The sequence below is a fragment of the Pan troglodytes genome, chromosome 1, assembly GCF_028858775.2.
Source record: "Pan troglodytes isolate AG18354 chromosome 1, NHGRI_mPanTro3-v2.0_pri, whole genome shotgun sequence".
NCBI classification, from domain to species: Eukaryota; Metazoa; Chordata; class Mammalia; order Primates; family Hominidae; genus Pan; species Pan troglodytes.
In genome coordinates this window covers 82191566-82205885 of record NC_072398.2, presented here as the reverse complement: position 1 = coordinate 82205885, position 14320 = coordinate 82191566, and the positions used below count along the sequence as shown (strand labels likewise).

The 14320-nt window shown below is 45.0% G+C and overlaps 1 protein-coding gene across 7 annotated transcripts in view; it reads right to left on the bottom strand.

Annotated features, from left to right (window-relative positions):
• Positions 1 to 315: 315 nt before the first annotated feature.
• The window catches only part of ILDR2 (immunoglobulin like domain containing receptor 2), a 59126-nt gene continuing 45121 nt past the window's right edge, over positions 316 to 14320 (bottom strand). For all 7 annotated transcript variants that reach the window (XM_054655352.2, XM_054655387.2, XM_513968.9 and 4 more), the window contains 4 exons: positions 11095 to 11208; positions 6616 to 6832; positions 4708 to 5380; positions 316 to 3390 (listed from right to left, as the gene is read on the bottom strand). In XM_054655352.2, coding sequence (XP_054511327.1) covers positions 3355 to 3390; positions 4708 to 5380; positions 6616 to 6832; positions 11095 to 11208 — 1040 coding nt within the window. In that variant the 3' untranslated portion in view covers positions 316 to 3354. The remainder of the gene's footprint in view (positions 3391 to 4707; positions 5381 to 6615; positions 6833 to 11094; positions 11209 to 14320) is intronic.

The following is a 14320-nucleotide window of genomic DNA, read 5'->3' as shown; positions in this document are numbered from 1 at the left end:
CATGGCCATTGTCTCCAACTTCCTAATGAATCCATGCATGGCCTAGAGAGGCAGCTCATCTACCAGGGGACACCTCCCTGCCACCTGCATCCACACTCCCTCCTCCAGCGTGTTCCTGACTCAGTAGTGACTCACAGGCAAGCACAGCAGCTTATGCATCATCCCTCTGGGACCCCTGCTGCTCACCCTTTCCTGATCCTAATTCACCTCTTTTCAGTTCAGACTTTTGAGTATTGGCTTTTCAGATCACCGAGTCTATGTTTAAATAAGATGATGGACAAACACATACAACACTTTAATATCAAAGTATTCTCATTTAAGTTTTTAAAAAAACTAAATCTCTGGTTTTATTATAATTTATCCATAGCACTATTTCATACTCTATGTATAAAATCTCCTTTCTTGAGCATGTCTTATTTCCCCTATTAAATTACGGGGTCCTAGTGGACAGAGATTATGTCTTACACAAGATTTACTTTGTACCCCAATAAGACCTAGGAAAGAAGCTAACAAATATAACCATTTCCTATTCAGGACACACTATTCAAGGGAGAATAAACAAAAGGACACATAGAGGAAAGTCAGGGGTGCTGAGGACAAGAAGTTTTGACTTGTCAACTCAGCCTTAACTCCTGTCCATATACCCAGAAACAACTGCTTTTTCTCTCTACTGAAAGCCTGGAAGTCTGAATGATTTATCCAGTTCTACAAAGGACAACCTGGTCCCAACTCCCAAGGTTAATTCAGTAGCCTGCTATCTTCTTTGTACTTTTCAGTCTATCTGTAGTTTTGTTGTCTTTGGAATTGCAGGTTTCCAATTTTAATAATTCTTTAATTCTTTCCCATTGCTACCCTCAACCTTCACCAAAATCATACGTCTGTAGCTTTAAAAAAAACATTATTTTTGGTCTCTGAAGCTGGTGCTATGAGGCTCTTTGGTGGTGAAAAGCCTGACACAGTGCTCAGTATAAAGCGATAATAGCTACCACAGCTACCCAATATTCTCCAAAATTGCCTGAGCAAGTTGAAATCCAAAGCTGGTGACTAAGAAATGTTTTTTATCATCTTTTCCATCTGAACTGGGGTCCAAACAGACAGGCTAGACCTAGGCTTTCAGAGGCCAGGGACACCAGCAAGTCTAAAACTCAGCACCAGGGTTATGGCTTGTGTCTTCCAGCCCTTGGAAGTGCCAGCACTGGGTTCAACTGTTCTCCCGATTTCTCTGGGACTGGCCAAAGCAACACGGAAGTCCTTTGGTAGGTCAATTCTCCAAGCAATGACACATACCAGCTCATCCCTCTGACCCTCACCCAGCCACTTTCTTATTTCATTGCAAACATAGGACTTTTTTTGGAAATGTCATGAAGTACAAATGGATACTAGAGGAATGGTACTTTGAGAATAGGGTCTAGCTCCAGTCGGGTGGCTCTGGAGAAGACCAAAAAGATGGTAAAGAAGAGATCTTCAGAGGTTGTCCACGGATCCACAGACAGGGAAGAAACCACTGCTGGATTAAGGGATAGCAAAGTCAAGCATTATCCTCCACTCCACAAGAGTGCAGGGTGAAAAGCTTTGATAAAAATCTGTCAACAATAGTGGAGGCTATGAGAAACACAAGTTTGGATGGAGTAAGAGGTTCAGGGATGAACATTCAGACAAGAACGAGTCAGGTTTGTTCTTAAAGAGAAATGAACGTAAAGAATGCATCAACTTCTCATGCCTCGAGTAGGAATCAGAAATTTGGGCTGGGTTCAGCTAGGCAGTTCTTCTATTGGTATCACCTGGACTCACCCATGTCTGCATCAGCTGGAAGTTGACGGGCTGTCAGATAGGGTGACAGGGGTAACTGGGCCCTTTTGTTTTGTCATGCAGCAGGATAGTCCAGGCTTGTTCACCTGATGGTAGTTGCAAGGTTCCCAAGAGCAGCAAAAGAGGACAAGCCCCATGCACAAGAACTTTTCAAGTCTCTGCTTGTGTCACATTTGTTGGGCTACTGGCTAAATCAAATCACATAGCCAACTCCAGATTCAAGGGGTTGGAAAAAAGATGGCACCTCTTGATGAGAAGGAAAGAGTTTGTGGCCATTTTTGCTATCTACACAAACGATAAAATCCAGAGATCTAGCTTTGGGATTTAGGCAAAATCTATCATTTAGGCAAGGGTGGGAATAGGAAGTACTCCTTCCTGAGAAAGCAGTATCTCTAATCTCTTGAAAGCAGCCATAGTGGCAGTCTAGTCAGGCCAAATGCTGTATGTTCCACATCCCCCATGTCCTAGAATGGCAGAACTGGGATGGCAGAAACAATTAACGGCAAGTGAAGCACAAAACCAGAAAAGACTGAGTGAAGTTTGTGGGTGAAATGGTCCACATTCAAAATATAATGAGATGATGTTATTTCCCTTTTAAATTCCTTCTCATTCTTTTCTATATGCATTACTGCTTTCTCCTCTTTCCTCCCTCTTCTCTTTCATGTGTATATTTTAAGCATTTATCACAAGGCATTCAATGACAATCTAATCAGAGTGCAGAGGGAGGCAGGGCTCTGTGTGTGGCACCAACCTGTGGGAAGTCCAGGAGAGGGGAGGAAGAGAAGAGCCCTTAATGTCTAAGACTCAGATATTGACATGTGCAGCAGAAAAGGAAAAAGCAGTTTACGTTCTCAGAATGGAAAAGGAAATACCACTTAGACAGCTTTTCAAAAAGGTATACTCGCTTTTGCTTTGTCCTAGCCACTTAAGAATTGTCATTCAGAACAGCAGTGAAGTCATTTCTGTGATTGTCCCAGAGGTCACTGTCACTGAGCTCACCAAAGGCCTTTTGATTTTAGTGTAACAACAGTCATTGACTAGTGACTGGAAAGTGATGGGGATAAAAGGTATATTTTGACTTGAAGCTATCTTCCCTTGTCAGAAGAAGGCCTTCTAATAGTAGTAATAAATTCTTCTGTCTCTAAGTATAGCACAGGAGGTATAGAAAAGCATATTGTAGGCATAGGCAATTTCTGGAGTTTAGCAGTCCAGAGCTAACTCTCTTTCAGAATTGCAAATGGAGTCCTGGTTCTGTTAAGGGAGGAGGCTGGGCAGGATAAACGCTATAGTTGAGAAACTCTGTATGTAGGAATGTTCTCACACATTCTTGCTTTCTTGGTAAGCTTCTCAAACTAGTTAGATGGGCACAGAGGTTTGAAATCAGCCTCCCTTAAAGGCTGCCTGCCATCCCTTGCCAAAGCAGAGATCAGCAAATCTTCCAAGGTGATGGCCAGAGAAGGTCCTGGGCCTGCTGGTTCTTGGATTTATGTCTTGTCCCCGTAGTCCATGTCTGATTTCTCATTATCCAGAGAAATGTTGACAACATCAGACCACAAGGGACATCCTGGTTGGAAAGTCATTCTAGGAAAGAGCAGAAAGAGCCCAACATTAAGCCACATGCTAGTTAAAGAAAACAACGAATAACAGATGGTTCTCTGGGCAGAGTCCACAACCCGTTCAGTGCCAGGCACCCCTGATTCTCAGAACCTTTCATTAGACCTGTGATGGTTGATCCTAAGCCTCAGTAGAGGCTAAAGCCAGCGTACATCTGATAGGCTTAGTTCCATGGTCACAGAATAACTTCTCACCCCCTTTAGGATAACTACTATGTTTAGAGCTCCACAACAGCAAGTGTGGTTGGTATTCCATAAACCTGAAATCGCCTGAAAGTTTCTTCCCTACTCATAGTACTTTGGTTATTGCATTTTTTTATTTAAGGAAAAATAAAATACACTGAATTCCTTTGGAAGGGTTAATAATTGTGTCAAAACCTTTTTCTGTTTATATTCCTTCTCCCCATACTAAACACGAAAGAAAACGTCCAGCTTGGATTCATAAAAAACGGAATGGTGGGGAGGCAGGGTAATTGCGAAGGGGGAGAAGCAGTTGTGCTTGGAGAGTGATCTCCAAAGCATGGGGGTCAGAGGCCCTTGGTACCCCACAGCGGACATTTGTGACTGTCCCCCAACATTTCTCTGAGGTCCAGGGCTCCCATTTTGGGGCTGTGGGATGGAGTAGGCAGCTCTTGGCATTTTGAAAATAATGAAGTCTATATAAGACCACTTACAAAAGAGACAATGAACTGGGTAGGGACCAAAGGATTTCCTTCACATATACGGGCACAATGCAGTTTACACTCAATAAAACGTCAAAAGAGGACAGACATGAGTTGTCGTTTGCAAACAGCAGTGGCTCTTAGCCTTCTCTGGGATGTGGATTCTTGGAAATCGGATGCAAGTTACAAACCCTCGCCCCAAGCAGGGCTGGGGAGGAATGCACATAGAAGGATGCATTGAAGATTCTGCACACAGACCTCAGAAGCCCACTAAAGGCCGGTGGTGGTGATGGCTCCTGGGATCCCTGATGCTAAAGGCTTCTGAGTTGGTTAAATACCTAATGATCCCTGTAAAACCATGTACACGCCTTCAACTTTCTGCCTGTTTTTCACCTCTCCCAGCCCTTGCTTCCTTCCTTCATCTGGCCTTGGACAGAGTGAGGCTGAAAAAGCCCCTGGCCTAGCATCCGCGGACGAACTCGCCCAGGCAGGCCCCTGCGGCCTCTCCGGGAAGGACCCTCACGCCTCGCCACCTCCCCGGCCCCCAGACAGCGACACTGCCCGCCCTGCCTGGAGGCTCCCGCTCAGTCCCCTCGGAGGAGGGGAGGCAGACGCAGTCTCACGGTTTTCTTGGCGGGCTCCTTTTTCCTCTTCTTCTCCGAGTTGCTGTGGTAGGGCAGGTCGCGGCCGCGGTAGGACGGGCCGCGGGTCAGCTCCAGCTCGCTGTAGGGCGGCAGCGCGTCGTCGGACGCGTCCTCCTGGTCGTCCTGCGACGAGCCGGCCTTGTAGGTGCCGGGCGGCGACCAAGCGTAGTAGGAGGCGCTGCGCGGGCCGAGCTGCGCGCTCCGCTTGGATGGCGTCTCCAGGCTGCCACCGCGGCTGGCGCCCTCGGGCCGCGCCTGGCGCTCCCGCGCGCTGCCCAGGTACGAGTGGTCGTATTTGGGTGCGGTGCCTGGCGTGCGGCTCACCAGCCGCGGCAGGTGCGCGTCCTCGGCGGGTCTGCGGCGCGCGGGGCTGAAGGCCCAGCCGCGGTCAGCATCGGTCAGGGGCTCACGGCTGCGGCTGCGCTGACCGTAGTACTCCTCCAAGGAGTCGTCCTGGTAGAAGCCGCTGTGCGCCCGCGACTCCGAGCGCTCGAAGCGGCTCCCGCCCCGCGCCTCGTGACTGTTGCCGTCGGCCCGGCGGGGCCGCTGGCCGTAGGAGTCAGCGAAGGCCGCCAGCTCGTCCATGGAAACGGCCGGCACCCCCGTGGCGAAGTTCTTCCGCGACAGCATCTCGGACTTGGAGCGCGGCTGGCTGCGGGCAGAGAAGGAGGGGGTCAGACGGCCGGTCCCTCCCTGGAGCTCGAGGTAGGGCTCCCTGGAGCTCGAGGTAGGGCTCCCAAGAGCACCCATCGTGTCCTGGGGCCACGCTCAGGAGACCTCGGCCTGAGCCTCAGCTCCGCTCCAGGCTGGATGAAGCATTCCAGGCTCCTCTCACACCCCAGAACGTCAAGTAGGGGCAACCGAGTCTATTCCACTCGTGTGCCACGCATCAAAATGGGGTTGTGTGGATAGAACATATTCTGTATCCTATGGAATACTGACCCACTGTGGGGCTGCCTTCTGGTCATTATGTTGTGACCTCTGGTTGACAGCCACACGTCTCCACCCTCAAGGCCAGCGCAGGTGTCAGTACACACAGTTATGGTCCCAGGAGTCCCTGTAATGTGTGGTGACACACAGAGAGGCCTTTTCTTCCCTCAGAGCCAAGGGCCAAGTTACCTACTGGGGCAGGAGGGGAGAAGGACACTTGCAATTTGTAAGGGAAAGGCAATGTTCACTGTCTTTTAAGGTAAAGGACAGATGAGTGGTGAAGGTGCTATTTAGGGGGAATAGCAAATCTTAGCCTCCCACAATTGTTGTGGGAGGCCACATCACCTGGGTAAGTGCCTTAGCACCTAGAAGTTTCCATTTTCCCAGCTTAAAATAGGGGCATTAATAGTAGCTGCCCTTTAGCGTTATGAGAATTAAATGTAAGAGAAGTGTTTGGCATTTTACCTTTCATATACTAAATGATCAAAAATGAGGGAGATGGCCAGGCATGATGGCTCATGCCTGTAATCCCAGCACTTTGGGAGGCCAAGGTGGGTGGATCGCTTGAGCTCAGGAGTTCAAGACCAGTCTGTCAACGTGGCAAAACCCTGTCTCTACCGAAAAAAACAAAAAAAAGATGGAGATGATGGGTGGGATTTTTTAGAGGTTATAGGATAAAATATATGAGAAGGGCAGAGATATATTAATGTTCATTAAAGGGTCTAGGGGACCCATTTCAAAGGTCTTGAATAATTACTTCTACACATGTTGTCACAAGTGTTCCCTGTCTTGACAAATGTGAGATGTTCAATATCCTGTAGAAAGAGAGATGTGTCAGGATAACCTGGAATGGGAGACAGAGATGCTACTGGATGGCATCTTCCTTGCCTCCGATCTACCCTGCCTTCCAGCTCCTGCCCCCTCACACCGACCAGACCTGCCCCTCACAGCCATCACCTGTGCCTGAAGCTCTCTCGATCCTCTTTGTTATACTCCATGGCTGAGGGCCCGCGGCTTGCCCCACTGCTGCCTCCCATGACACCTGACCAATAGTCAGGATTGCTCTCCAAGTCCCCAGACACAGGGAACTGCTTGCTTCTCATCTGATGGAAAGACTGGCGGAAATTGCTGTCCTCCTCATGTAGGGAGCTGAGTTCTGAGATGGTGTTGTTATCTGCAGGGACAAAATCAGGCATGATAGAGCTTTTTGTGTTACTCTGTTTTAGACAGGAAGAGAATCCTGTTAAGGGCTGAGACCCTAGGCTCCAGGAAACTCCTGCCTCATTCCTGTCCAGGGTGGGTTGTAAACCTGAACTAGTGGTGTTTGTATTCTTAGCTCAGCAGGAATTGGCTCCAGTTTGAAGCCTACTTGCTTACAGAGAGGGAGGTTCCTACATGCTCTGTTCTTGGAATAGGAGAACAAGTTTGTTATTGTTGCACCTAAGGCAGGCTTTCCAGAACTCAGGATCTCTGTTGCTGGCCTCCTCCTAGTACATCATCATCCTTGTTCAAATGTTTTCTTCTTCCTTTATAATTCTGTGATGAGCTGTGTTGATCCTAGACATGTTAAGCCAAAAACAGAAAAAGAGAGACAGAAGCCATAGATCACAGCATCTTCCTTACTGCTGGCCCAGTCCTAAGATGGACCTTCAGAGCCAATACTGCCATATGCTGTAGAGGCACTGCATTCTGGCCTCCTTTGGCTGTGCCCCTCCCCACAGAGCAGGAAGTCCACAGAATAGTTGAATAGTCAAGGGGAAATCTGTACCTAGTATCCATATACCCCCTGCCTTAGCCCATGCTCATTTAGGAACCTGGAAGATCCTGCTCAAGTAGCACCAAGCCTACTTCCAGCACTTGGGCAGACCTCTTCCCCTCTCCCAAAAAAGTTTTCCAGGGGTATGTGTCCATGAGTGGCTAGGCCAGCATTTTGGAAGTATGGAAAGAAGAGGAGGGTGTGCTGTACTTATACCTGTGGGCCTCTACTTATACTCTGGCCCCAGCCCAAAAATACAAATGGGGGTATCTAGTCACAGCTTTCTAATTTCCTAAAGTGGCCTAAGTAGCTTTTTGCAAAAGCACTTGTGAACAAGGACCAGAATCACAGTCTGGAAAGGAAAAAATAAGCAAAAACTCAACTATTTATTTATAAAACTTTGAAATGTATTGAATTTCATTGTACTTAAAAAATAAATCTACTGAATCTATTTGCAATGTAACTGAATCCATTGGTTTTCTAAAGTCCTTTAATTAGAACTTCAAAATATTATCAAAAACAACATTTACCAAATTTCAGGCCTAGCTGTTGAGTGAGAGGTGGGCCAAGATAAGATGTGGAAATATGTGCCTCAGATTCCCTCTACTTTCCCCCCTCGCTATCCCCAAGAGTCCTTGGAGGAACAGGGGATTTTTGCACAAAGATGAGGGAGGGTCTCCCAACACAGCCTCCTAGTTCTGTTTCACCAGGGGCAGAGCGTTTACCACGAATGCCATTCAATTTTATCATGCAATCAGTTGATTTTTAATTATAATTTAATTTTTAACCTTTTCTTCCATCTAAGAAGAAGGGACTATGCCTATTTTAAGGAAAATAACTCAGATACTATTGATTAATAAAATCTAGAACTTTCCCTTTCTCATGATCCCCATGAATTCCAGTATCCCAGGGATCACACAGAAGAGGCCTTTAAAATGCACCAAATGACCCTACTGAAAAATAGCATTGTTGGCTCAGAACTTTCCTTAAACTTCAGGGAATACTTGACTTTTTTTATTTATCTAGATAATGAGGACGATCTATGTTTCACTATTCACAGTGATGGATTGTCTAAGTTGTATATTGTGCTAAAATTTCTGCCAAGTTGAACACAAACATCGACCTGCCCCCATCTCACAGACATCCACAATGTAACTCTAGGATAGGGGTAAGCAAACTTCGTTTTGTAAAGGGCCAGAGAGTAAATATTTTAGGTTTTGCAAGCCATACTGGCACAAATATTCAATTCTGCCACTGTAGCATGAAAGCAGTCATAAATGCAACATAAGTGAATTGGCATGGCTATATTCCAATAAACCTTTATTTATAAAAATAGGAAGTGGGGCTGGGCATGGTGGCTCATGCCCATAATCCCAGCACTTTGTGAGACCAATGAGGGAGGATTGCTTGAGCCCAGGAGTTTGAGACCAGCCTGGGAAACATGGCAAGATCTTCATCTTTATAAAAAATTAAAAAATTAGTTGTGCATGGTGGCACATGCCTGTGGTCCCAGCTACTGGGGAGGCTGAGGTGGAAGGATCCCTTGAGCCCAGGAAGTCGAGGCTGCAGTGAGCTGTGTTTGCGCCACTGCACTCCAGCCTGGGTGACAGAGCAAGACCTTGTCTCAAAAAAAAAGGAAGTGAAATATATTTGGCCCGGGAGATATAGTTTGCTGAGCCCTATACTAGAACTTCCCAGACTAAAAACATCCCCTAAACAACCCCCACCATTTAGAAGGGCAAAGCAAATGAGGACCATACTGGCTAGCAAATTCATGAGCCTGGACCTCAAACTCAATTCTTACAGAATCTGTTACTCTCCTGCCCCAACCTGAAACCATGAGATCCATTTTATAATGAGATTTCAAGATTGCCCAGTTCCATGATCCAGCCCATGGTTTACTATGTTCTTCAGGAACAGGACTTCTCAAAGTAAACAGTATTCCTACTTTATCTCTATGCAGTTGTTATAATATTAACTTGCAGGTTCCAGGAGATCAGGGTTCCAGTTCTGGCACTGGCACTGAGTACTGGTGCTTGTTACTTTCCCTTTCTACCTTAGTGAAGGGGACGGATTCAACAACCTCAGAGTCCCTTCCAGCTCTGGCATTCTAAAGTCCTACTAGCTAGAAGGCTGTGGTCTCTGAACAGAATGGAGCCATGGAGCCATCCACATTACAGCCATGGAGCCATCCACAGTTTGCCCAAGAGTTTCTTCTGGAAAGACCACAGGACTGGGAATCAGAAGAGCTGGAATCTGGTCCTAATTGTTTCACCGCATCCCTAGGCTTCTGTTTCCTCACCTGCACACTACAAAGGTTAACCTAGGCCATCTCTAAGACCCCCTTTGACTCTTAAGAGTCCATTACCTTATGACCATTAAGCCCCTAGAGACCATTTTAATCAAGTAGAGAGACAGGAGACATCACCTAAACCAGAATTCTTCCTTTAGTTTTAACCTTAGCTGTTAACTTTTTCTCTGAGCTGTGAGATTCGCAAATTTCCTGCACAGACTCCTCTGTGGTCCCTGACTCACTCTGTCTCTGGCCCCTTACAGGGATCCATGACAACATTGTTACAACTAGCTTGTCAAGTGCAGTGACATCTGCATTCCTGACATTCCAATCTGGAAATGGTCTTTTTATAGTCGGTGTGGTGGGAGGATACAGCAATGGATACAACGCAGACAGGATGAATTTAGAATTGCAAACTGGGTGGAATATGTTGTCCTTAATCTGAATAAAGCTCCTCTAGTCTGGGACTGTTTCCCCAACAATTCCGTCAAGTCTCTCGTTAGTTCCAAGAAGAGGAGGGTAAAGAGACAGCATAATGACCTCACTTCCACACCCACCAGCACCCTCTGATAATGAGCCTGTCCATGTGGGACCTGCCCGGTGTTACCTCCCATGATACATAAGTTGGAATCCACCCCAAGAATCAGCTGTGTCAGTTGCAGAGTATCCAAGGGCTGGGGGTGAGTTAAGGGTTGGGGCCCGGCCACCTCAGACTTAGTATTCAAAAAGTTCTTTTGACAAGAGGATCAGCCTCTTTGCTTGCCCCTTAATCTCTGTTGTTTGGCATCTTCAAGGAGCAACAACCTCTTTTTTCCAGATTCACGTGCCAGACTTGTTCTTTCACTTTCAGGAGGCCTCCATGCAGCGAGTTGGTGGTTGTATTATCCAAGGCTAGCACCCTTCACGTTGGAAAAAACTGATACTTAAGCTTCCACATCTTAAGACATTACTTTGAATATATTTTAAAGGGAGTAGAAGGGAAAGACTATTTGGAATGCTTTATTAAAATAGTCTTTCCCTTCTATTCCTTTTAAAATATATTCAAAGAAAGTTGGTTCTTTATTCAAAGAAAGTTTGAATAAACTATATTCAAAGAATGTTGGTTCTATCCATGGGGCATGGATAACACAGCCCCAGAAATACTGACTGCCCCATGGAGAAAACCAACATAAACCAAGATGCTACCGAATTGCTCTACTCGTCACACCAGAAGACCTTTTTTTCCCCTCTGTGTACTGAGAGCTACTTTCTTCAGTAGTGTCACCAGCACCCCTGCTAATTCTAAGCCTGCAAGCTCAGGGCTGCCCAAGTTTGGTGACCCCCAAATCCCCTTTACACACTAACTCCTGCATAATGCACAGATCACAGAAAACTAACAGATGCTCACATCTGCCTCTCATCCTTCTGGCTGGATCAAACTGAGCCAGCTCCTTCTCAACATAGTACAGGACCTTCATGGAGTCTCTCTCTTTGTCAGCCTGGATCCGGTAACCTTTGCGAACTGTTGAGAAAAGCACAAGAAGGTGAGCTGAAAAAGGAAAATATCAGGAGAAGGAGGCCTCCATTTATTTTACCAAGTAGAAAATAGGGTTTCCAATTATAACAACTCTTTTTGAAATCACCCAGAAATAACGATCTATATTTATACATATGGGACCATATCTGTGATCCCCTTTATCAGATGGCGCCACTGGAATGGAGGACCTAAAGGTCAACAACAAAATTCCATTACAGTCTATTTTTAGTCATTTGTTAACTTCTGCTTCCTATCTTTTGACCTCTTACAGCTCCACTTAGCGCTCATCTTCTCAGCGCTTTTGCGTTCCATTGGAGGAGCGTATTCACACTAAAAAAAGACCACTTTCTAGATTGAGGACATGCGTCACTCTAGCATCTGAGGATCCCACCTTCACTTTGTGAGAGCACAGGTAACTTACAGATACTCAAACCTCAAGGACCTTGACAAAGTTGGCCTGAAAGCTTTGAGTTGCCTAGGAGATAGTGCAAAAGTTCCTTAAACTGAGTTTTGTATAAGAGCTAATATTAATTTCTAGACCATATACATAGTAGTACAAAACAAAATTCAAACTATGTGGATTTTTAATTATGGTTCCATTTCATTTCTTTAGCATTTTCCTTTTAGGAGAAGGAATACTGTGTTTTAGACATGATTAATTTGACCTGCTGCGATGTGGTTACAAGCAGCTGTTATTTTCAGGGCTTAATAAAAAACAAAACTAAAGCAGGAGAGAGAACATCTCTTACATCTCTATCACTCATATTGTCAGAGACAAAGGCTATTTAAGCCCCATATCACTTAAGTATCAGTCTAGCCCAATACCAGCCCCAAGAGTGATAGATACCAGTGGGCCTAATTTACAGATAAGAGAAAGAGGAAAAAACGAAAGAGAGAAGGGAATGATGGGATGGGTACTGAAAAATAATGGTAATTAGTCAGTACTTACTGGGCACTGAAATTGTGCTAGGTACTGTGCTAAATGCTTTACATGGACATTTGTTCCTCAGAACCACCTAAAACAGTACTGTTATCAGCCACATTTTATGTTTGAGAAAATTTCGGGTCAGAGGGGTTTCATAACTTGCCCAGGAAAAATTTAGCAGTGCCAGGGCTGGAACCATGTAGTCTGATGGAAGCTTAACCATATTTGGGCATCTTGCCTCTCTAGAGTCTAAGAAGAGAGGTAGTGAGAAGAGACAGGTGAGAAAAACAAGGAAGGAAAGCCCAGAGTAAGAACTGCTTTAGCTATGCCATGGGTTGTATGGTCTGCACAGCATGGTCCTATATTCCAGCTATTAAGGACTTTTCAATGGGATGTAAGCTAGTGACCTAACTCCAACATTCCCTGTTCCCAAAGTGGGGCAAACACCATAAAGAAACCATATGACTGCATGTAAATTCAGAGAAAACCCTGCTGTATAGTGTCTGGCCATGTTACCCTGGCTGCGGACAAAACCCTCCCACGCAAGCTATTTACATGGAAGATTAAAATATAAAATTCCATAGCACTCTAATTGTAGTCCAAGCACTAAAAACAGAAGTCACCCACACACCCATTTGCAGGTACACTGATTTTCTATATGAGAATATACTGGGCAGTCCACATTCATCTCAAATTGTGGCATTACTTAGAAAAAAAATTAATGAATCTCAGCACACACTTTTTAGTGGCACTTTCTCCCAGAGGTTAGATCCATAATCCTTGTGTGGAAGCAATGATTAGCAGAAATAATTTTATTTATCAAGCTAAACATTCTTCCATCTCTACAAAGGCATTTACTGAGTCGTACAGACAGTTCAATTAAAATGCAATTATCCCACAGAACTGCTGTGTCTGTTCTGGAGGCAGTTATGTCTGATGGATGAGACTCCAGCCTGGGAAGTGGGGAACTGGGCAATGTGTAGGCATGCAGTGCTATTTATTGAGGGACCTCAAAGAAATGGTGACCTATGTAGGACTCAGTTATCATGTCTATAAAATGCAATGAATACTTGCCAACCTTTAAATAATCTCTTAAAGATGAGAGGACAACTAAGACCAAATCAGTGGAGCACTTTGAATTCTCTATCATTATCAGGAGCTGCTCAAATGCTGCCTCAGCCAAAGGGCTTTCTTTGATTCTCATAGCTTGAAAAGTTCTGTCTCTCTCTCTCTAACTTACAAATCATTCAGTTTGAATTTTATTATGGCCCTTAATATATTCTAGTTTGTTTCAAGTTATCTGTATAAATGTCTAATCTTCTCAAAGATTCCTGAAGGAAAAGAATCCTTACGGTTCTGGATCTCCATGTGCCTAAAACCATGCTTTACACATAGTGGGGAACTTAAAAAATGTTCGTTGCATTGCTGTCAGCCTGGGAATTGGGGCAGGGTTAATGGTTTCTTTAAGAAGTGCATTTTCAGTAGAGTTTTCCCCTCTAGACTGCAAACTTCCTGAGAGCAAGGACTAGGTTCACTTCTGTATCCCCAGCACCTAGCATAGAGCCTGGCACATTGTAGACATTTGAAATATGTGTGTTTGTAATGAATGAAGGAATGAGTGAATGAATGAGGAGAAACTGGGAATAGAAACCATATTATAAGAGACTACAACATATAGCAGATGAGGCCATATGGGCGGTTTATTGGAGAATTTTGACCAGGAAGGGAAAGGCTTGGATCGTAGAAAAGTTTGGGTAAGTATCATGATTATTATTATTATTAATTTTTTTAAGGAAAACTAGCATGTCTGTATGCATTATGAAAAGGGCCTACCCTACCTGGAGCTGTGGTTTTATCTAGGTGTTCTAATTTCTGAAGCACTGTTATGGTAAACATTCGGTGATACTGCGCTAGAGGTCATGGGGGAGGGGGCCCATAAAGTTGTTGCTATATGGAACAATGTACCAGCTGTGCCCTGGCAGACAGACATGGTCGGTGAGAGATGGCTGCCACCCTGAGAAGCAGCTGGAGGATCCTCAGTTAATTGCCACTTGGACTAGAGCATAGTTTTCTATGTCATTATAACAAATTACACTCCTCATTATGATACAGATTTGATTGTGTATGCATAGGTTATCATGTCCCTGAAAAGTTACAGTAACCATTTATAGC